Genomic DNA, 24,701 nt, shown 5'->3' on the forward strand with positions numbered 1-24,701 from the left:
TCTTTCTTCACAAAGGTAGTTTGTCAATGTGCCCGTGTGAGCCCAAGGATATTCAGCTTTTACAGCATGTATGTGTGATTCTGGATGCTCGACACACACAAGTCATGATGATAAAAATACATCTGCCGGTCCGTCTTAAATTAGACGAAACACTCTGTAAGGCACTTTTTGAAATCTACTCTCGCTCTTTTCCTCCAGCTCTGTATTAAAGATAAGGGAATTTGTCTGGATGTGTTTGGAGTTTGATATAAAATAGTGAGACAGGAAAAAGGATATTAAAATGACCTTTTAAATCCTTTTGAGAAGCCACGGTGGAGTAAAGAGAAACATCTTTAAAAGAAATACACACAAAAGCTGAATTTCTGTTTTATATCAATTGAGTTTGACATCTGCTGGGTAAAGTAAGACAAAATCTAATCCTTGCTCCAACTATAATTTGTTTTATTTTAATTCGGATCTGGCAAAGGAGAATATGAGGGGGGGGAAAGCCCCAAAGAGTCGCTATTATATCCAAGGAGAAAAGGGATTTCTGTGTCTTTCCAGAATTTCAAAGACAGTGAACACCATTAATCTACTTCAACAAAGCAGTAAGAAAAGCAAGCATGTGTAAAGTGTGTCTTTTGCAAGTGCCAAAAATTGAATTCCTGACAGAATAATCACTAAATTAAATTAGGTTGTTAGTGCATTCCAACGCTGTTCCCTCTAAAGTAACAGTTTGTTTCAGTTTAATTTTCACACGTCTGAACCTTCATGTCTAAGCGTTGTGTCTCTGTAAGATTGTTCACATTTGATCTGATTAGTTTTGGTTTCGTAATTTAGGGAGTGCGCTAAAAGTCTCATCTCACTGCAATTGGTCAGGAAATTCAAACTATCCAAAATAAAAAATAAAAAAACATGGTTCAGTTTGATTCAGACTAAGACCACCTCTTTTGTCAAAAACCAAATTTTGGTCTGTTGGTCTGAACCGTCATCCGAAGCACCTTTCACACCTGATATTTAGATTTTGCCAAAACAAAAAAGTTAAAGAGCAAACAAGGTAGGTGGGAAAGTGCCCTCAAACTATATAATGTCATAATGTTTAAAAGGTTAATGTTAAAAGAAACAGACTCTTTCATTATTGACCCCAGCAACCTCCATGAGGTTATTTGCATCGCTATAATGTCACATGCTTGTCTTGAACTCAAAAACCATAAGCAAGGGTCATTTGAAGCATTTGTAACAGTTTCCATGAATTACGAGACTACCCCAATCGACCAGCAGCAGAATATGGATAACAACAGTGCATTATTATTCTCTAAACCTACAGAACATGACCCTGGCAGTGTGTCCTACACGTCGTGGCCCTCATTTTTGTCAATGCAGAAATGTAATTTCTCATCGAAGGCGTGGAGGGAGGATAAGAGATGTGGATGCAGGTGCAAGTCAGCAGGTCGCGGCTCAGTAGTTCAATGTATCATAGGTGATAGTGTAAACAATAAAAAAGGACCTCTGTCTCATCCTCTCCCATTACATGCTCAGTCAAACCTCGTACAGCTCCAACAGAGTGTTAACCTTGCAGGATTCCCAAAGCCGATCCATGTGGGTTGGACTGTCTCTGCACATTTGTCTACAGCTGAATACAGCCCTCCTCTTATATCATGCCAGCTGGCTCCCTGGCATGCTCTTCCTCATCCATTATGTATATCCAAGTCTTGGTTGATTGTTGCCACCTCAGAGGCTTCAGACTACCTGTGCACTATACAACCACAGACCTGGGACAACAGAGACAGATTGCAATAATAGCCAGGCCAACACATCATTCATACATTAGGCCAATTAATGGGGACATGTTGAGGGGGGGAGCAGCTCTGTGGTGAGCTTCCACGATGAAGAAATCAATTTGGACCATATGTCTTTTGTAGAATTATCCCTTTTATAAGTTGCTGAGGTTATTTATTATTATGACGGAACAGGACAATCGAGGACAGAGCTGTCTGTCGCTGTGTTTATTATGATTTACATCACTTTTGGTTTCTGTGGGAAAAGGATAAAACCTACGTAGGGATGCTGCAGAGAACGGTAATGACATTTCACGAGGCACGCGGGATAGAAGCAGAATCTTTTGTCAGATACGGTGAATATGAATAATGCAATTAATGGGAGGTTACTGCAGGTTGCATGTCAAAGGCACATAACAAATAGTTCATCTGATCTGCAGTACGAGCTTGTAGGGGGGGCATATAGTATATACATGCACACTGTGCCAAATTAAACTTCCTTTTCCTCATCTCAATTTCATCTCTCAGAAGTTTGCGGTTCATCATTCATGACATTTAATTGGGGCATTCAGCCCGGATCATAAAGGTCACAAAGCAAAATTGATCTTAAGTGGCTTGTAGTAATCAAAATGCTGTTATGTGCTAAACGAATGCTCTAATGTGAGCATTAAAACATTCATTAGCTTGAGAGAATGAAGGATAATTACAAAGGATGCAATTACTGGAGTGAGCGTAGTTGAAGCGCATTAAAAACATCCAGTCTAGTAAACACACAACATTTGATGGTGGTTCTGTTGAGTATAGTGGACGCCTGCACCAGCTAAGTCTTTGATATGTGCGAGTTGATCTGTTCTCTGTTTGAAATGAACTTAATTTATATTATCATTATTATTGTTGCTTATATTGGGATACATATTAACATACTAATTACAAATATAATGACAAAAGAGAGCGTATAGAAGTAACCTATGTAGATAATTTCTCACATATGCGTAATATATTATGAAATAAAATCAGAACAATAAAGCTGTAATATATCAAGAGCTAAATTTTAATATCAAGAAATTTGATTCCTGATTTTACATTAATGAAGATGTTATATTATTAGATGAGTGGAGCATCTTGTTCACTTCTACTTTACTAAAGGTCTCAAAAGTTGTTGAATACTTGAGAGTTTGGCTCATCAACATCACCAGGACTTTGAAAAGAATTTGCAAGAAATGTCCATTCTAAAGAAATAACCACATAAACTTGGAGGAAACTGCCTCATTAGTGGAGGACAAAATACTTGGTCATGGTCGACTGCATCGTTGTTTACATCTGTGTTCTATTCAAAGTGGTTTTGTATTGTCTCAAGAAACAATACAATTTCTGCTTATTTCCCCAAAAAATGTTTTTATTAAGTCTCATATAGTATGATTATTTACATGAAGTTAATTCTCTTTATATAACTGTTTTCATGTTAAATTACAACTTTATTCTTGGAATATGACATAATATATAATATATATAAATATATATATATATATTTATATAGACTGCTCTGTGACAGAATGTAGAAGGGGTCTCATGGCCACAGCTAATGTCTTTCTTCAGGGACTAATGGAGTTTTAAGTGTGCTGGTTACCTTCAGCTTCACTGCAATGTGAATCTGCCATTAAGGCACAATACCCTCAGATATGATCACTAATGGGAAGAGCTGCTCTTGTGTGATACTAAGCTCTGGGCTGCACTGCACTCTCATGCATAATGTACATACATTAGCTCTTTAGAATAATGAAGATTGTGTTGCATTAAAATTCCTGAAAAATGTTTAGATCCTTTGTGCAGGGGCTACCTTGCTGTTATGTGTTGTACTGTAGTACATCCTCACAAACCTTGAAGTGGGTAACAGTGCATTGTAAACCTATAGATTCATCTCACCCCCACTGGCGCTTGTTTTAATAATAAATTAAATATAGAGAATGTGGGAAAAAAGGACTCAAAGGAAGAAATCCCACAGTGTACAATCAGGCTTATGTCAGTGGGCTGAAAAATGGATGGACAAAAATATATTCAGTCTCATTATTTACCACTTGAAAAGAGGACATAGCGTGGCTGCTGGGAGAATATCTTCTTCTATCCTTTCCTCCTTCAAGTGCTGAAAATGAGTCCAATTTGAGGAGCATCTGCTCTGTGGGATCTCTGAGAGTGCGGGCAGTAACAATGGCCCTCTGGAACAAGGCCCTTTCCTTCTCTTAATTGCAGCCACATGTGTGGTGGGAAAGAGCCCCCTGCCTGCACCACTAGCCCTGGAACAAGTCCAGAATCGCCCACACAGCCACTGAGCGAGCACAGCCAGCAGCAAACACACTCTAATTGCAAAGAGTGGAGCCCCTGGCTGGAGAGTGTGGGGGTGCGCCAGGGCTCTGTGTTCTCACTGAAGGACAGCTAGTGCTTTCACATTCCAGGACTGGTTCAAAGTGGTTACAGGTCATACAAAAATGGCCAAATGGGGACACTCTGTATTACGGATGTAACACTATTTGGCTGAACCCAACAGCCATCGGCTTGTTTCCAAGACTAATGGATAGATGTAAAATCTCCTTTTCTGTCTGGATTCTCAGGAGATACTTCATGGTTTTGGATTTGAAGTATTGTGTAACATCTGCCTGCTGCTCTCTGGAGTGAGGAAGTGACTGCCATGTGATAAGTGCACTTCCAGTTCCCCCCTGCTTCCAGTTTTATCCGAACAGAGGAGATGTAGCCACCAACCAGACAGAACAATGCACCATATTGCAGTAAATCTTCTTAACAGCTGTTGTACATGTTAAAACAGAATCTCGGACATCTTACATTCAAATAACTCTCAGCAAAATGGACTGAGGTTGTTAAAACTGAATCTGATCAACTGCAGTCTTCTCAGGAGACCTCAGATAACTCTTTTACTGACATGGTCAGTCGAGCAACGGGCTATCAGGGAAACAAGGCAAACATTACTTTGCATCAAAGGGCCATAGCAACAGTATCCCTTGCCCTGAGGGGGAGCCAGGGTGTCAGTTTTACTGATTTGAGACAGCCTTGGTAAGGCCTCCATCACACAAGATGTACTGCGCATTAAGCTGCCATGCTGCAAGGCTGGAGCATACACAAGGTCAGGGTGCAGATTTATGCTTCCTCCTAAGCAGAATGAACTGCACAGGACCTATCTAGGGTTTGGGGGAAATGAACCTTTTCATCACATTGATTTCCTAAAGCACCTGGAAAAAAGCTTTGTCAGCCGCTGGCATTTGGGTCTGATTGTGACGGATCTGCCCACATTCTAGGCCTCTGGCTTGAATTGGATTCTAGTGGTATGGTTTTGTGGCCATATTCTGTTTGAGTAATAGATAACACTTGTCTTTGGGTTATTCAAACCTTTGTTCATCTCATTCTATCAATATGTCATTGACCCACATGCTTTCCAGCGCCACTGGCTGTCGACCAAAAATGCATCATTCAAGTCCATCTTTTGTTTAACTGTAAGTTGTTTCTTTGCCTATACTTCAAACTATTCCCATCTGTATTCAAGCCACTGAATTTTATAGCTATGTGATATTTTTCAGTAGATAAAATGACGTGCAGCCTATTGGGTACTTTAAATGTCACTTGAAATTATTAGTGCTCTGTAGTGTATTTGGCCACTGTTTGGTAATTAAAGTAATACTCTACATCTATAGACTATCAGACAGTGCTAAAAGGCTTTTTAACTCTGGTAATTCCAGTGAGTATTTGCTGTCTTCAACTTTATTTCGTATTAGTTTCAATAGAATTTATTGTCTTTATGCTTCAACAAAGAAATCAAAGAAACCACCACCATAATCCACTTGTCCATGGTCCATCAGCGAAGACTGTAAATAAAGATGGATGTCACAGCTTCACTTCCTCCCACTACCTGGAAGTGAAGCCAAAATATTGAACGCTGCTATCTCCTGCATTCAGTGTCTTCACACTAGCAAGCAAGGGATTATGGGCCATGCCGATACAAGTGCTCTACTCATCGCGAGTCGGTGTCAGCTGTCAAAGGGGACGGCTCAGCTCATTTTTATCGCATCAAATAAACCAAACTTATCAGAAACATACATCATCGTGATAAAAAGAATCTACCTAAAATGACAGAAATCATCTTTGAGATAAAGTTATTTGAAGTGTTCTTTGACTGTTGTGTTTACTCCATGTTCTAGGTTTATGGCCTGTGTTGCAGGCAGCCACCAGGGGGCGATTGAGGAAATACTGGAGGATATTTTGAGAGACGTTTTTCATGGCCATTTTTTTCCCCATTTTTCTTGTTTTATTAAATCTGTTGTAACAGACAAATTCAAGCATATCACAGCTGCTGGGTCGATCACAAATAACTACCTTATGTTATGCTCACAGTTTTTGAGTGGAATATCCCTTTAACCAAAAGATATCAGTTTTCCTTTCTCAAGTAAACAGTCATATCATTTATCAGAATCTCAGAGGTGCTTGTGCTTCGAGGAACGGGGGGGGGGGGGGGGGGGGGGGGGGGGGGTCTCTTCCTCCTCGTCTTTTCTCAGCCCCGTAGCAGAGATAGAGGGATATGGGGGAAGTACAGTATGTCATCTTGTCCAAAGCTTTGATCCTCTCAGCCTGCACTTTCATATCTTTTGAGTTCCTGTACAATGTTTGCTTAGACCCCATCACCTCCCCAATGCATCCATCCACCAAAGCGTTTGCTCTTCTCTGCCTGAGCCTCTGGGCATTTTCAGGCTCTGTAGTGAGGATGCTTAACTACAAAGAACATCAGGCAGCTTTGTTTCAGGATGTGCTTTGCTACAGTAAGACGACCAAATGTTTGTATTAAGCCCAATAGCAGATAATAAGCTGGAACTCCGAAGGCACAGCTTGTTATTAAATTTTAATTCTGGCTTGACAATTGCATTTATTTACGCTACACTTTATTCTTGGATAACAAAGAGTCTATAAAAAGGAACTTCTCAGGGCCATAAATATCTTTATAGACGATCTTTATTTTTTCCCTTTTTAGCATGTGTGTGATTATATGATAACGATCATCAAATGTTATGGTGTAATTGAAGCTGAAGAACAGCGTTGTTGGTAATGACCTCCGTCTGTGTAAATCTAATAACCATTTCAGCCAATCTAATTTAATTGTGTATCACATGGCTGCCGTGCACGTTTATCACTGAAATCAAATGGGGATGGAGCCAGTGATTAATGATTTTCATAGAGTTGTCTTCTTTATCTGCGAGGACGCCACTTTGCATTGACCACATTAATTAAATCCTAATGTGCACCCACTCCTGCTGCATTTTGCCAGATTTGCTTTGGTTGTGCAATCCAATATAGTTCAAATTAGCTCAGATGAAAGAGTGTCCGGGGAGAGGGAGCTGGCCAGGCCTGAAGGGACGAAAGATTAAGAATGTGTAATTTACTCGATGAAGACTCTCCCTCCCTGCTCTCCGTGGTCGCTCGCTTGTAGGAACAGGTGATTCTGAATTTCAAATTGTATGGGAGATGACAGGTGCAGGATGACCTTTCTCAGCCGGGCTACATGGTTTTCCTAGGTTAATGAGGGAGTAGTCACATCTGAATGAGCAGCAGTGAATGTGTCCGGTATTATAGGAAAACAAAAGGTTTTATTTCAAGCTGTGTGTTTCAGAAATCTCACGGTGATGATGAATGTGTTGTTTTACCTTAGTTGTAGTTGTTGATTTCTACTGTATGTACTGTTGCTGTAGCACCTACTTAATTACAGTATTGTCTATTTTCCGAATTTTAATTCTTATTTTTTGGTGCATATCAAGATACAACAAATAAATGAAATAATGAAAAAATGTAATAATCAATAAGTGTGCTCCATGGTTATGCAATAGTTTGCAATAGTTAATATTATATTTCCAGTAGGGTCACAATAGAAGTTGTTTCAAATGACAATTGCGACAAGATACATTTGTAAAACAGTAAAAAAACTCTGATCAATTTGATGATTAATAAATTCATTTTATCATTGCTCATCCCTTGTCAGTATGTAATCACCTTATCTTTTTTACTGTAAGTGTGGACTATGAGGTTCTCTGTATGGGATGCGGAGGCTTCAGCATTCCTGCAGCGCCCACGTGGTCAGTTTTGCCCGTCGATCACTCAAAGTATGTTTGAACTATGACTGAACATCCGAAGCTTCAAAGGTGCCACTGGAGGAATATTTTTCTAAAACAACGTTTGCAGAAATGTAGTTTTTATTTGCATTTTTTTTTTCTGTCAAACATTCGTCAACATTAAACCTGTTCAAATTCCAGTGAATAACAGTTGCTCGACTGCAACAACAAATTTTTTAAGATACATTTTAGACTAGATATCACTTGAGCCCAAAGACATGATAATGATATAGAGGTTCACTTTGTGGGGCGGTGAGACTTGAGCCCTCCTGCAGTGGCCGCAGGTTCCAATCCAACCTGGCCCTTTGCTGCATGTCTGCCTCACTTTCTCTCCCCATTTCACGCTCACTTGTCCTATCATAAATGGTGAAATGTCCAAAAATATCTTAGAAAATTGGATCTCTGCATGTCCACGCCAAGGTTTTAGTATCAGTGAGTGAGAAATGTCAGAAGCAGAACCATTTACTAAGAGTGTTTAAGTGAATGTAAATCAATGCCTGGGATGTGGCATGTACTCTAAATAAATATTGTAATCTAGGACTATAAGCTTTTTGTGCTGCTACGCTTCAGTGCGTCCCACTGATACCTTCTGTATTCTCACTGACTGTGAATAAGACTGTCAGCCTGGAATGCAAATCTCAGACGAATGTCTCAAACCATTGGCCACGCTATGTGTTCGCTGCATTTGACAACAATTTGAAATAAATGAAAGCGCAGTGTACCAGCGACCTTGTTCCGGTAAAGGTCATCTGAATTTGACATGGCACAGCTGAATCTGCCCCATTAATGAATTCCTTGTCTTTTTTTTTTTTGTTTGTTTGTTTCCTGTGCCTTCTGTGATTCTCCATCTCCCGGTGCAGCTCTGAGGGACCACAGAATCGAGCTGGTGCGAGCCACGTCGCAGGAGCTCACCATCAGAATCGGTGACGTCAGCCTGTCAGATGAGGGCCAGTACACCTGCTCGCTCTTCACCATGCCTGTCAAGACCACCAAGGCCTTTCTCACTGTTCTGGGTGAGCACGTCCGTTTTGGCCCAGTCTCCACAGGCCCAGTCTCCACAGGCCAATTACTTGTGGCTAATTCCTCACATTCTGACAGCATGAATACCTGCACCTTTTTTAGATTATAGCCCATTGCTTTCCTTCACCCAGAAAAATAACAGTTTTGCTTTACATTTTACCTTTTCGTACGAGAATAAAGGTTGACAGTTGAGCCTGCAAGACAGCAGTGTTACTACATTTTATTTTCTGCCAAGCAGGACAACCACAAATACTCAAATAGTGAGAATATGTTCACACCTTTGTAAGACAGGCGTGCTGAAGGATAGTCAACACTCTTTTTTACATTTATTTTAACATTTCTTTGTCAAGAATCTCACAGGCTGACAGGAACATAGCCGCAGAAATCTGGATGAGTAATTTATTTTTATCTTTATTTAATAAACTATATACTTTTTTCTTATTTATTGTCAGCCATCATCTTTTTTTATTGAATTCATGTTGTTGTTGAGTTTGTTTTTTTTTTGTCCTACCTTTGAAAAATAAGTTTGGGAAAAAGCATACAGCAAATATTCAATTTGCTCTTGTCACCAAGATAAGAAGGCATGGATATCAGAAAGTGAATTCTGTCATTCAGTAAATCATTCTGAGTTGTCAGAGGTATACAGGATATATAACTCACTGGGTTGTTTCTCATCTCTTTATATACATATGTATGTTCAGTATGTTGTTTATGATTATAATTCCGTGCACCCCAGGAGTACCAGGACGACCAGAGATCACAGGATTCACCAAGCCTGCCATGGAGGGCGATGTGATTACCCTGACGTGCACCACATCCGGCAGCAAACCAGCTGCCAACATCCGGTGGTTCCGAAATGATAAGGAGGTCCAAGGTACATGTGGTGTAGATTTCCCAGGGTATCATCTCATCTCTGTACGCTTGCACCCTGTTGGAGACATCATTACTGTCAAGTCATTCCTTTGTGTTCTTATTCATGCATTGCTCCATGATTCACGTGGCTCGCAGCCGGTTGTGCTGCTGCTGCTGTTGTGTGTGTAGTTTCCAAGGTCTCCTCTTGCCTCTGTGGGTTTTCTCTGGGTATTCCAGCTTCCTCCCACAGTCCAAAGACCTGCAGGTTAGGTTAATTAGAAACTCTGAATCGCCCATAGGTGTGAGTGGTTGTTTGTCTCGGTATGTCAGCCCTGTGATACTCTGCCTTTCACTCAATGTTAGCTGGGATTGGCTCCAGCCCCCCAGGGACCCTGGACGGATGGATGGATGGAAGTCTTGGTCTTATTCTTATTTGTTAAGTCTGATCTAATCTTTGTTTAAAATCCTCCAAAACCCAATGTTGAATTTAAATCAAACACAGAATAGAATCATATAATAACCTCCACCAAGGAAGTTATGTTTTTGCTGGTTTGCAGGATTATGCAAAAACTACTCAACCAATTTCCATATCATTTTGTGGAGGGTTGAGGATGGACCCAAGAAACATTCCCTTCAATTTCTATGTGGATGAGGTTTTTTTCCCACTTTAACATTGTGAGTTTGACAAGTGTTCGCAATTTGGTGCAGATCCAAATCTAAATCTAAATCTCCCAGATGTTCAGTATGTGCCATTTTAGTTTAGAGAATTGAACTAGCAAACGTTTGATATCATGACCTGACTAATAAATGCCAAGTTTGTCACGTTTTTGGTGAAAAATCATTTGAAGAATAAGAAAAATTAAAATTGCATTCTTGCAGTTTGAGCAAAGGCTTTGTGCATCACATAAGGTTCAAAAGACTACAGGTGATCATTTATCCTGTGGTTAGAAATTCTACACAGCCCACAACACCGTTTGCATGTGATGAATCGATGTCACCGGGCTTCCCATCCTTTCTCGACAGCCATGTAACCATCAATCCCTCGGTAGCTCCAACTGAGTGCTTTATTTTTTATGCGGAGCGGCGATTAGATTAGTCACACAAGTCAAAGAGGATACAAGAACGCATGGGAATGCAAACTCAGGGAGGCCACACAGTTTCACCCAGACAGAAAAAAACCCAACAGAAAAAAAGGAATTTGGCAGCAGATGCAGTTTAGCTTTCTGTACTTTCACTTTCTTATATTCCTCTTCCCAAACTGTCTGAAGTTCTTTTTATAGCTTTTATCACCATCTTATTTCAAGTTACAAAACACACTTAAGACAAAAACATTAAAAAAATGAGAATGGAATGTTTTTCCTCAATGTGATGGCTGAGGTAAGCTGTGTGCAGCTCTTTAATGTAATGGAGCCTGCTGCTGAGACTGGCTGTGACAGTTGCTCTTTATTGAAGATTTGCACCAGAGAGCTTTTTCTTGGTGGTTCTGTCTGTGTCTGCCCAACATGGCATGATGATTGATGGGAGAGGGGCTGGGATATGAAGTTTTCTTGTTGAAATGACATGCACGTAGATTCCTGAAAGGCCAGTGGAGAGATGGCACACAGCATCTCAACCAGACACGCCGTCCATCTCGAGAGGCACTGGAATGATCCATTTCTCTGCCTTGAAATAAACCTTTAAAACTTCAAAACTTTATTCTTAACATTTAGGAACATGTCCGTTTAAGGTAAATGCCAAAATGTAATCCAACAAAGTTTAACTGATGACAAAAGAGATCCAGGAGTGTTGGGGTCCTCAGTCCAAACTGATCCTCCTCAAGAAACACATGATAAACCACATCATTCCAATCATCCATGTTTTTATCATGAAAATTAGTCATTACTGTAAATATACACAAATCATAGTAAAGGTACAATGTACAAACCCTTCATAACCATCCCAGACTGATCATACACACACATTAAGACGTTCAAGTCTCCAACCAAACCTAACCTTGACCTATGATTCTGGCTGAAAGCTAGTGCCTCTGGGCCTCGTTAGGGGGTCTCCATCCTCGGTGTTGTTGCAGTTTTCTGTACATAGACCATCAGAAAGTGGTGTGAGGGGCTCTCACAAAACAGAGTTTGCTTTGAACTAACGTTACACGCTGTTTCCAGGGGCCCCCTCTCAGCTTGGGCCTGCTTTGCCCACCCTGTTGCAGCGGCAATGCACATACTTCCATTCACATCCAACTCCCATCTTCTGTAGATATCAATAAACATGTAATACCTCCATCCCATTGTCAGGTCAGCAGGCATCCGAGGACAAAAACAAAAGCCTGGTTCCCTAAATTATATTTAACGTATAAGACTGCATTGACATGTGATGTGCGAATTACATACCTCTAAAAAAGATCATGTACCCCACGTCTGCCCTTAACAGCTGCCTTGTATACAGATGTTCTTTCATTAATTTTACTCGTGCACGGCAAGTTTTATTAAGCCGCTTGGGCAAACAGACCTGATGTGATGCATCTCCAAGTCAAAGAGAGAAGAAGAACAAAGCCGAGACGGGAAGGCTCGACTTAAAAACTTCATTTCCATGTCAAAGTGTCAAATGGGAGGAATGTCAATCAGTGCTGCAGATCCAAGTCTTTTGTAGGCGCTGCTTTAAAGCGTTCTGCAGCGGGAATGTGCTGGGAGCAGCATGTTTTGCCATGGGTTCTTGTGCGGTGGATCATTGCCGCCGATGTCTGCTGTCAGTCAAGTCTATACCCACCGGGGGACCAGTCTACAAAGCGCCACAACGACAGCAGGTGCGATAGCAAAAACATGTCATATTTATTTTATGCTCTGATGATTTGTTTTTCAACAGTTTATATTAGAAGCACCCTGCATTACAAACCTCAAAATGTAACTGTCATCCAGTGTCAAACAATTTGTTTGCAGAGTATAGAGCCATACAAATTACTTGTGTCACTGAATGACAGCCAGGCTTCAAATTGTAATCTATTGAGGAACAAAATCCACCCACTCTCACTTTCTCTGCAAACACGAAACGGCCTATATATTTATAAGAGACCGAGCTGCGAGGAAAAGAAGTGTCACAGGTAGATTTTCAAGAAAAGAGGATCTTTATTCACCAAAAATGAAGAATATGACACTTTGCAAAATATGCAACGAAGACATGGGGACATAAAAAAGTCAACTAAGCAGAACTAGAGTCGGGCAAACTTAGCACCATGTGTCAGCTGAGACACTCACCATTGGTGAAAAGTGCGTATTAGCAGAAAGACTGAGATAATTTAGTCTCATTATTGTATGAATTCACAATGGGGGGAAGTGGAGATGTGTTGTATTTAAGTGCAGCTGTGGCTCAGGAGATGGTTTGGGTTGTCCACTAACCAGAAGGTCAGCGGTTTGATCCCTGTCTCCCCCATTCTGTGTCCCCAAATTGCTCCAGACAGCTTTGCTGAGTGATGTGAAACAGAGAAAGTGCTGCACCTACATGCACTGTATGAATGTGTGAATGGCAGTAAGAGCACTTTAAAGTGCTTTGAAACATCAAGACTAGAAAAGTTTTATATAAAAACAGACCATTCAGATCTGTAGATTTTTTTCAGAGGTGTCTACTTTTCTATTTTATTCATTTTTTGTGGTTTATTTATTGTATATTTCTTAGTTGCCTTCTTTTACTTCACTCCTCAGCCCCTGAAATCAAGAATCACGGCACCCATTCATACACACGCTGCATTAATTACCTGTTTTTATCAACATCAAGAATGAGAGATTTGTTGCTTCTCATATTTAAGCACAATTAAATTCAGTATTGTTTTTCTTTTATGAGTCTAACATCTGTTCACCTGTTAAAAACAACGACTCCCTGTATTACTCTCCTCTTCTGTTTTTGTGTGATATTTTCGAGAGCATATCGGAGACTGGAGCAGCGTTACAAGAATATTCCAGCATATGTTGTAGAACCTTTAATAGTTTTTTTCACATTTATGCCTCAATTGGTGTGTTTTTGTTGTCGCTATTTTGAAACACTCACATTTCCACATTCAATTCAACTCTGTTGCAAACTAATCTGTTTACCTCTTTATAATTTAGGTGAATGTAATAAAAGTAATCAACAATCAAAATTTAAGGAACCAGAAGCCGTGGGGGAAGAGGTTTATAGAGGACTTATGTCTGCTGCTTTCTGCTTGTTTTTACAATCCCACAAATCAAAACATCAAAATGATCCTCTAAACTGTATATGACAGAATTAATTTAAAAAACCAAATAAAATGTCAAACAAAGGTGTGTAAACATGTTTAGATCTTTTAAATTTCATTGTTTAATTAATTGTCTCAGCGCAAACTTTTCAGATACACTGGGCATTGATCTTGTGCAGCATCATTACAGAAATACAGTGCCCCTGCTGTTTGGAAGAACCTGAGCCCAGTGCACATCTTTTCTCTGATTATATTTGTTTGTTATTTCATATTTGCAACAATTTTTCATAATTTTACCAGACATTGAAAGTGACAGTTAATCTCTTTTAACTGAAAATACAATTGTGTGATAAAACTTTGAATTCACGATCAATACTTTTTTGGAGCCATAATGGTTATAAAACAACATCACAACCAGTGACAATGAGTGGATTAAAACTGTCTGTTAGAATAAATATATATAAAAGTCCATATAAATATAGTGTGTTTACAAATATACTGTATTATTTCAACCGAAGTGTTTAAGACTAGAAAGTCAGTTAGGATTGTCATATTCCTCTTAGAAAACCAGAATTGAAATAAAAAGTTGAAGTTTAATCATTAAGCATATCAAGTACCAATTTGTCATTAATAACAACTGCTAAATCAGGCAGAACATTTTTATTGAGTTTACACTTTTAACAGCAAATTAAATGAGAAATTAGAGGATAAGAAACCATGACGTTTCTTTAAACATCACAGACTGTGATTGTTGGTCAATGAATGACTCACAAGGAGCGCAGTTTGAAATTGTTTTCTACATACAGAGCTCGAGTTTGGTCTCATCTGACCCCATCACCTTCTCCCAAGCCTTCTCTGAATCATTCAGGTGTTCATTGGCTGACTTCAGACGGGCCTGTACGTGTGCCTTCATGAGCAGGGAGACCTTGCAGGCGCAGCAGGATTTTAATCCATTACCGCGTAGTGTGTTGCCAATGGTTTTCTTGGTGACTGTGGTCCCAGCTGTCTTGAGATAATTAACAACTTCCTCCCGTGTAGTTCTGGGCTGATGCCTCACCTTTCTCACGATCATCGATACCCCACTAGGCGAGACCTTGCGCGGAGCCCCAGACCCTAGGCGATTGATGATCATTTTGTGTTTCTTCCATTTCAGAATAATCGCACCAACAGTTGTGTCCCTCTCACCGAGCTGCTTGCCGATGCTCTTGTAGCCCATTCCAGCCTTGTGCAGGTCTTAAACAGCTCTTTGGTCTTGCCCATGGTAGAGAGGTTGGAATCTGATTGATTTATTCTGTGGACAGGTGTCTTTCATATAGAGTCTGAGTACTTTCTTAAAGCGAGAGGACTAATCTAACTGGTCTGTGGGAGTCAGAATTCTTGCTGGCTGGTAGGGGATGAAATACGTATTTCACTCATTCAAATGCAAATCAATTTCTACCTTATATGATGTGATTTTCTGGCTTTTTTGTGTGAAATTCTGTCTCTCACTGTTACAATAAACCTACCATACAATTATAGACCATTCATTTTTTGGGGGCTGTATTTTGCATTCATCTTTCATTCTTTGTCAGTGGGCAAACTTACAAAATCGGCAAGGGATCAAATAAGTATTTTCTTCACTGTAAATGCAAATATAATTTAACTACACCTCACCAGCTCAAGTACTATTACACCTGCATGTAGATCTTTAAAATACATCAAATCCTGCCACTGAGGCTTCAACTTGGTGAGACACTGAGATTCCCCCCTCCCGACATCAGATCTGCTCATTTCTTAGGGATCTGGTTTTAAAGCTGCTGCACCTGGGCGCATTCCCATTCTCGTGAAAGCTGCCGCTGCGTGCTCTGTGGCGATGCTCGCAGCCGCCTTTAAAGACTCGCAGCTTCCCTGCGGTAGCTCTAATGCTGCAGGCAACTTGACAAATGAGAGGAAAAGCTGGAGAGATTTGGTTTGACACCACAGAGGAAATTCCTGCCCCCTCATGTACTGCAAGGCAAAATGCAAAGCCTCTGACTTCCCCTGTTTGCTCGAAAGATATGTGATGTTTAAATGTATTTCTTTTCAAATTCTCATATGAGATGAATTAGTCAATAACAGTGAGGTGTCCTGGAGGTTGCTGAGCGTGTGTGTGTGTGTGTATGCGTGTGTCATACATTCAAACACCACTGATTGTTATTAAATATGACAGAAAAGAATAAAAGTGCACAGTTTCAATCTTGTGAAAAAGGTAATTTACATAATCATATTTTCAAACTTCCAGCTCTACAATAAAATTAATGAATTACTAATTAGGTGATGTCATTGTAATTCACAGTGAAAGAGAATTAATGAAGCTTAAATGAAAACTTGGTCCTCCCTTTTCTAAGCTTTTAAGACAAAGTTTGGTTATTTTAAGACCAAAGTTAAACTTTTGATTATCTGTACTGAACAATATAAGTTGTTATTTAATCTTCCCACTAGGAAAAAAAACTAATAATAGTTGCACTTGCTGTTATAGTGAAAAATGTAATGGTATAATCTGCTTGCACAGAGATTCAGTAAAGTGGAACAAATGGAACAGATCAGCCCAAAATGAGGATGATGATGATGATGATGATGATGATGATGATGATGATGATGATGATGATGATGAAGATGATGTGGGTGATCTATGTTTCATTGCAAAAGGCTTTTAGTGTTTAATAGACCAAGTGATTAAATGAATAAATACATGTTCATTTACTGCATGTATTGATTGAGTCAGGGAGAGGAAGGTAGAAAAAGGTTTTTGTCCTTTTTGCCTTCAGGGGTGCAGCGAGCAGCCTGATGCAGATGTTTCCATAGAAATGTGACGCCACCAAACAAAGTGATGCCAGGCGAGCAACCGTAAAACCACAAATACTAATCCCAATTAAAAAGAGGTGTCTAAATGAAGACAAAATGGGGAAAAAACAAACAAGTACAGAATCGAGGAAAGAAAAGCAAGGTGTGACTACAGCGATGGTTGTGTGTGTGTATGTGTGTGTGTGTTGACTGGGATGTTTGAGGGGTGGTCCTGGAGGAGCAAACACACCCAACCAACCGAGTCAAGGCTCGCACACGCTCTCACTCCACTCCACTTTGACTTGACTTTCAAAGGCCAAGGATTCTATTCCTCAAAGGAGATGCAGAGAAAAACAACAACAACAACAATGCAGCTTTCTGTGTCAGAAAAGCAACTGTACATTTTTTATTTTTCTCACATTTCAGTTAACATTCTGTTTTTCTCCAAAACTTTTTTTTAATCCTATGAAGAGCTTTCACAAAAGCCACAACTGTTACTCCAGTTATATTCAAAGGAATCTGACACAATTGTTTTTTTTGTCTGCAGGGACCAAGGAGCTGAATGCCACAGGTAAATCTTTCACCGTCAGGAGTAGCCTCCAGTTTCAGGTGGACAAGCGGGACGACGGCGTCGCCTACACTTGCAGCGTGGAGCACGTGTCCCTGTCCAACCCCTACATGACAACCGAGGTTCTGGAGGTCCACTGTGAGTGCCGTCACACACACACTCCCCACAAAGCTGGATTAGGTGCAAGATTAGTATTGAGAAGAAATACAAGGATTGAGATTACATTTATGTCTGCAGGTTTAGCTTTGCATTTGCTCAGGATTAGTGTAGGATTAGTTTGCAGGTAAGGGATTAGTAGCAAAGCAGAACAGGGATATGGGCTGGAGCTACGAGTTGCCCGATGGGTAAAGAGCTAACTACTGTTGTACTTTGTTGGTGTTAGAGTTAAACCCTCTACCACATAGCGCTCTCATAGCAATGGATTTTTTTGTGTGTCTTTTTTCCACAGATGCTCCACATCTGGACATCACACACTCGATGATAATTCCACAAGAAGGGCAATACTTCAAATTGGAGTGTGTTTCCATAGGCAACCCAATGTAAGTCACAAAGGTTGTTGTAAAACTTCAATTTGCTGCTAGTTGATAGCATGAGAAAGGAAGGAAATAGAGTGTTAACAGTGAGTGCCCACGTTTAGAACGGCTCTGGTGCTGGAAATAAATTACTTATTCATTTTCTTCAATGACGTTTCAGAAAATCCTTATGAAAAGCGTGTTAAGCCTGGAACCAGGCCGACCAGCAAAGAGAGAATACATGACCAAAAACATTTGATTCGGAGCAAAAAAAAGGGCAACGGTACAGTGTACATAATTGCATTAAGAGTGAAGGAACTACACATCCCACAAGCCATTGCAAATGATCCCTTCCCAACGACTTCCTGTGCTTTTCTTCTTGAATTTAGCCTTGTTACTGTAGTGTTCAAATGTAGTGTTTGTGTCTTGTATGTATGTAGGTAGCATTTTGTGTTGTCGAGGACATGGTGCAGTTCTTCATTCCCAACTGTAGTCATGGGAAATCCTAGTTGCTCTGTTGTAAACATCATATAATTCTATAATCCAAATTGTAACTGACATGGTTTTTGCATTTGTGGTAAATGGTGAGCTCCACCAATCAGAGACGTCACTCCTACGCCTGAGGATTGTGGGTAGTGTGGTACCTCTTCTTGACTTTATAACAAAGTGTAGAACAGACTTTCATCATCTCCTGTGATAATCTTAACTTGGATGGTTGCAATATTATGGCTGATAATCCAGATCTCTACTCAGAAAATGAGGGGTATTTTTACTTCCGGAACCAAGCTGTGGAGCTCCATGCCATTCGTCTTCCTTTGAGAAAATAATACTTTTTTGAAGTTTATTGCTTATTATATTGCTTAATATATAATAAGTATCAAGATTTTTAAAAAAGAGTATATTGTCTGTTTGTTTTCTTTCCCAGACCTGATCCGGTGCTGTGGTCTAAAGATGGAGGCGAGCTCCCCGACATTGAGCGCATGATTGTGGAAGGAAGAGAGCTAACCATCACCACGCTAAACAAAACAGACAATGGCACATACCGCTGTGAAGCAAGCAACCACCTGGGGACCAGCAGTGCTGAATATACACTGTTTGTATATGGTGGGTACTTCAGTCGGGATCTCGTTATGGATGATCAGTTCTTCAAAGATGGTCGGCAGTCATAACAAAAATATAAAGTCAGCATGGGGGCTTATCAGTCCTGCTACATAATCTAAAGAGGTCATATTTATATATGGCACTGGTATATGATAAAAAAACAGGATAACAAAGCATTAACACCACGAATATGAAAGATGTTAATGTCTCCTGGAAATGACAGTTGTTTTATCAAATCACAATCGAGTGTGGAAGGCGTGTTTACGGTACATTTTCGAATGCCGGCTTTGTATGCAGACGTACAACTGACAGTCATTTACCAGTCATTAGGGTTCATTCAGGAACTGACAGACTCCAGTCATCCACAGCCCCCGTGAAGGATACACATGCACAGATAATTATAATGGATAAATGTATAAATCTGCAAATATGTTTTAAATTTGATTTATCAAGTCATTAACAATTACCTTGAATAATGCTTATCGTTCCTCTGGCTGTACAGACCTGCACCGGTTTGGATGAAGGAAAAAAAAAAACACTTAGACCCTGCCAGTGAGTTTGCAAGGTTAAGCTCCATAACTACCAGGTTTACTCGACACTATTTCAAAACAGGTTTTAGATTGATTTTATTTTGTTAACATTTGAAACAGCCCTTGGTTGCCATAACGTTTTTTTAAAGATATCCTTCATCAAGTTTATTCTTAAATCTGTACAAAATTTGGTTGCCAATATATTCCTACTGTGTTATTGTGCTATGACAGGCTAACAAATGCAAATCTCAAAAGAGAATTAACACCATCTTTTGGCTGCAAATTGATCTTAGTCGAATATTAAGTTTTAAAATTTGCCTCCATCTGGTTTTCTGTCCTGTTTAGGAATTAACATCAAACCTCCCACCACATAATTAAATGACAATTTGCTCTACCTCAGCAGGGTATAAGTGATTTGTAGTCAATGGGATAAAACACTGGTATGATCCATTATAATATTAGTTTGATAAATAATTTCTTTGTATCTGTAAATAATTTGATAAAATAGAGTAAAACATGGCCGGCCACAGTATTTATAGTATAGTAAATTCAGTTGTCATTAAATATCTTTAATTCAGATTAATGTTAATTGTATTTTAGGAGCAAAATTTATGTTAGGTAATGTATAGCACAATCATCCATAGTCGTGCATGACACCTGTTTTTTTACAACAATTCTTCGAGTTTCATACTCTCTTGCCTTGTCACTGCGCAGGATATAGACCAGTTTACTTAACTGCACACATATCAGCACACAGGTTCGGCTTTAGGACCCTCCCCTGTGAGGAAACGGGGAAAAAAGTGTTAAGGATGCAGAATTTAGCTTCCAAGTGCTGCCTGGAGGAGAGATAAGTTAATCCGAGACAGTGGAGGGAATAAAGACAGCGTGGTGTGGGAAACGGATCATTAGGGCCTCTGTAGCACATGTTTGTAATGTTTATCAAATGCAGCCAAGTCCAAAAAATTACAGAACAAGGACAGAATATATAAATTCATCTTGTTTTTGCCAATTAAACCGTCCCCACATGAGAGTGCAGTTTGCTTGGGAGTGACTTATCACAGCTCTGGTGATGGACTTATTCAAGCTCACAAGCAGTTACAGGATGCACGGCAGCTTCTTTATTCAAATTTAAAGGCAGAGGCTTTTGGGAGAGAAACACTGGAGGAAAAGGAGGACGACACATTCGTCCCTTTCAGATTTTGTTATCTCAGTCGCTTCTGTCAGCATGCTCAATGAACAGGGTAAGGCAGCAATGTCAGGCTTGTCCATATCATCCTGTCATATCTGGGTGCCATGTGCTGCTTTTTATTCCTCACATTTCACAGTCAGGGAGATTTCTGCATTATTTAAGATTATATATATATTTCAAATTTGTTGTTAGAAATATAGGGTATATGTGCCAAGGAGCTGTTTCTCACTCTTTGGGAGATTAACCAAGGCAAAAGCGAAACTGATAACCCTCAGGAGCTGTCGCACAGCAAAACACAAAGATCCCGGGTCCTAAGATTGAGTGTAGCAGGTAAAAGACGTGTGAGACTTCCTCGTTTCCCTGATGACAACAGTCGTTCTTCAGCACCACTGTGTCTGGCTAAATACTAACCGGGTCCTTTTGCAGCGTCTCAGCCTCTTAGCCTAATTTACTAATGACAGCAGAGCTACGAAGCAATAAATGTTATCGCTCAGCCGCAATTCATCATCTTCCCCCGATTATGCTCCATGATACACTGTATTAAATAAAGCGGGGGAACGCCACACATGATAATTACTCTGTCTGAGAAGCCGGGGAGATGGTAACAGATAGCAGTTTGCTTAAATGCAGCTGAGAGACGTGCGCGCGTGTCGTGAAGCCGCGGCCGCGCTCTGCTCTCGCATATTTTCTCGTTCATTGTACATTTTCACCTCGACGAGTGTGACACATGCTGAGTCTTTCATTCCGTGTGTGCCGCCCATTTACCAACCAATCATCAGCTGCTGGAAAATACAACAGATGGAAGAAATCTGAGTCCTTCATGTATGACTCATCCTCTGCCCAAAGATATGTTTTGAAAGAATTGATTCATTCAGAGCTTGAGTCATTTGTGCAACTCTTGCATTTCATCATCTGTGCATATTTGTTTGATGTTGCTTGTATTCACTGAGGTGAAAGATCAGCATTAAGCCTCAGCAGCCACGCGCAGTCATTGATTTGTGCTGTTTGGGTTTTCTCACGTTGAGCCTGTTCCCTGTGGATAGGTTTGGTTTTTTTGCTCCACGTTGTTCCTGTTTTCATTTAGCAGACGTCATCACCCTCCATCTCCAGCTCCCCTGCCTCCCCCTCTAGCCTCCATTCTTCCAGTCTGCTAATGCCGACATTCCCACATCAGGCATAGGCAGCTGTGTTCGCAGGTACACTCGCACCCCTCCCCCCCCCCATGCCCTCGCCTCAACGCTCCATGCACTCACGAACATGACACCGAACACACACTTGATGATTGATGAGCTAACAACCAGGCTTTGAGATAGAAAATAACATTGTGTTTCTGGATGAATTCAATACTCTCTTTCCATTTTTATACACAGCACTGTTACTTCACCACCAGCGTTTTTTTTTTATGTCTGTTTCTGATTAGAGTTATAACTGGAAGCTGTCAATAAGCAGACCTCGTTGAGTAAGTTACCGACTCACGTTACGACGGTTTGTAAACCAGCAGCACAGAACATCATCTTTGCAGGAGCAGAAAATATAAAGTATCAAGGTTTATACTTTAGTTCTCAGGCTAAATGGTTTCCACTGTTTGAACCACACAAAAGAACACGTTTACAATTACGTTCACACAAAGTTAACCAGTGTGTTTACCTCACTTCATCTCTTTTAATGTAATTAGCATTGTAGTGTCTGTGTCTGACTTTGTCGTGTTGAGCCACAACAGCTCTCTGTAGGTAAAATATGCAAAGTAGCTGCTTTAACAGTCGGAGAAGCTTTGATGTTGTGCAAGAAAACAGAGGTTACCGAGATTTGGGACGTGCTTCATTTTGATAATCAACCCGCGGAAGGTTTTCTTTCAAACAAGCAGAAATTGTGTTTATATTCATTCCTTGAGGTGCAGCAAAAACATTTGGAATGTATTTTCTTTCATATGAAATATTTGCTAAAACAAAATTGTTTTAGTATAGCTGCAGGATCTTGTGTCCGTGCACGTGGAGCTTTTTGTCTGTGCACAGTCCCAAACAAAACAGGACACCACTCTTTAACACTTTGATCCAAGGCAATACTAATGGTAAAACAAACACACAAACAACAAAATCCACAGGGGACCTTTAAACTCTAAGGATTTGGCCTCTAGAAGCAATGCTATAAAATATGTGACTTTACTTTTCAACGATATTTGTAGACTCTTTTTTTAATACTCAGGTGCAGGTGTATGACGTCCGCAATACTGTACCTCTGGTGTTGCATAGGCTTGCACTTAGCTTTTATTTTGCACGTTTTTAAAATATTTGTATTTCTATAACTATTGAAGGAACATATAAACTGTTAAGACCCTATTGAATCCACATTATCTCTGCTAAACATTGTTGGTATTTACAGGTTTGAAGCCGTATTTGTTACCTTACATCGTCTGCAAAAAAATCCAACCCCCCTATATGAAACTTGCATGAAGAGTCAGAAATTATTTCCTGGGAAAATGGTGAAAATATAAAAAAAAACTAGTTCTTTCTTGGATCAAGTCCCATTCTCAAATCTGTTCTGTAGTTTTTGCATTATCCTGCTAACAAAACAAGCAAACAAACAGGCAAGGGTTAAAATGAAACCCTCTAGGTAAAAAAACAGACTTGTTTCTGAGATGCAGCAAATACCAAACCTATCTGCATCTTGTTACAAACCACTGAGAGCAATTCTTTGTGATATTTGGTGAACAGACCCATTAAGAATGTACCACTTACATGAAGAACGTCTCAGTATATATGCATTTGTTCTTCATCATCAATGTTTCCTGTGCTCCTCTCCCAGTCACTGTTTCCAGTGACTCCAGTTAAGCGTGTATTTACAATTTTCGCTTTCCGTCACTTCAGTCAAAGTGAAAACTAAAAAAATACCATGTTAACTTCTCGTGTTTCCTTTGAACCTTGTGGCCATCCTTTTTTATCACGGTGTTGTTCCCCTCGTCTTCCCTTACTGCTATCACTGTCTGCAACCATGGCAACAGCCAAAGACTTTCCAGGGCCTACAGCAGGTAAATATCCCACTAGATGATCATTGCAAGCCAGATTTACAGTGTGATGCTGGATCTGGATCTGGGTCAGGACACATCACGGCCTTTACCCAGCATGAGCCAAGCCATCACCATGCATGGATGCTCACTCTGCTGACGCCAGCCGCTTCCTCTCTAGCCGTGTCACAGGCTGCATAAGTTATCACACAATAGGTTTTTTGGTTTGCTTTGTCTCAGAACCATCTATTCCATCGTGCAATCCGAGTGATGCTGAGCTGGAGATTGTATCTGTGCCACTGTGTAAATATTTGATTTCAGATCATGTGAGTTTTGGCAGTGAATGGAAGGGAACGGCCAAAATTCTTATTTCTACCGCTCACGTTTCTTATCACACAAATAACAGTTTTCAAGGAACATTTACTTAAATCTATTTAGATGTGCTCGTGTGTGGTGTGTTATTTTGCTAAGTTTAAAATAGCTGGGTTGTGTCTATGAGAGGCAGGATGAAAAGAAAATAGAAAGAGTTCAAGTTGCCTTCATGTAACTAAACACCAGATGACTGTCGCATCTGAAATGTCGTCTTAGTGTTTCACAAAGTCGTTGAAATACTTTGCGCCCTGTATTGATTATACATCTGTAGCTTGTCTGAGGATTTACGTGTGAATTAAAGCTCAAAAACCCAGTCGGACAAGTATAAATACTTAACGGTCATTTACTCCCGAGCTGTTCTGCTCGTCTCGAGTGTGATATGAAAATTGCTTATGCTCCTTGTTGACAGTGGAACACCTGCACAGGTCATTATATCTATCGACATCCAACCAAAACTGAGTTAATTCCAGTGTTGCAGTTATTAACAGTTATTTGCTTTGGAAGTCTGAAGTGCCTGCCTGTGAATCCCTGATAAAACAGCTGTGGTTCCATTCTGCATGGAGTTAAGCTGCATGTTTCACAATTTCATCTTTTCTTTTTTTTTTTATGTGTGTGTCATTTTTAACGTCCCTGCCTCCCTGTGG

At 40.1% G+C, this 24,701-nt stretch overlaps 1 protein-coding gene across 3 annotated transcripts in view; it reads left to right on the forward strand.

Annotated features, from left to right (window-relative positions):
* cadm2b (cell adhesion molecule 2b) overlaps positions 1-24,701 on the forward strand; it is a 142,064-nt gene that overhangs the window by 114,636 nt on the left and 2,727 nt on the right. For 2 of the 3 annotated variants that reach the window (XM_069534620.1, XM_020088014.2), the window contains 6 exons: positions 8,776-8,928; positions 9,672-9,809; positions 17,332-17,490; positions 17,801-17,891; positions 18,790-18,968; positions 23,683-23,709. In XM_069534620.1, the coding sequence (XP_069390721.1) occupies positions 8,776-8,928; positions 9,672-9,809; positions 17,332-17,490; positions 17,801-17,891; positions 18,790-18,968; positions 23,683-23,709 (747 nt within the window). The remainder of the gene's footprint in view (positions 1-8,775; positions 8,929-9,671; positions 9,810-17,331; positions 17,491-17,800; positions 17,892-18,789; positions 18,969-23,682; positions 23,710-24,701) is intronic. The other variant, XM_020088015.2, reaches the window with a different exon arrangement.

This window comes from Paralichthys olivaceus, chromosome 11 (assembly GCF_024713975.1).
Source record: "Paralichthys olivaceus isolate ysfri-2021 chromosome 11, ASM2471397v2, whole genome shotgun sequence".
In the NCBI taxonomy this organism is placed as follows: domain Eukaryota; kingdom Metazoa; phylum Chordata; class Actinopteri; order Pleuronectiformes; family Paralichthyidae; genus Paralichthys; species Paralichthys olivaceus.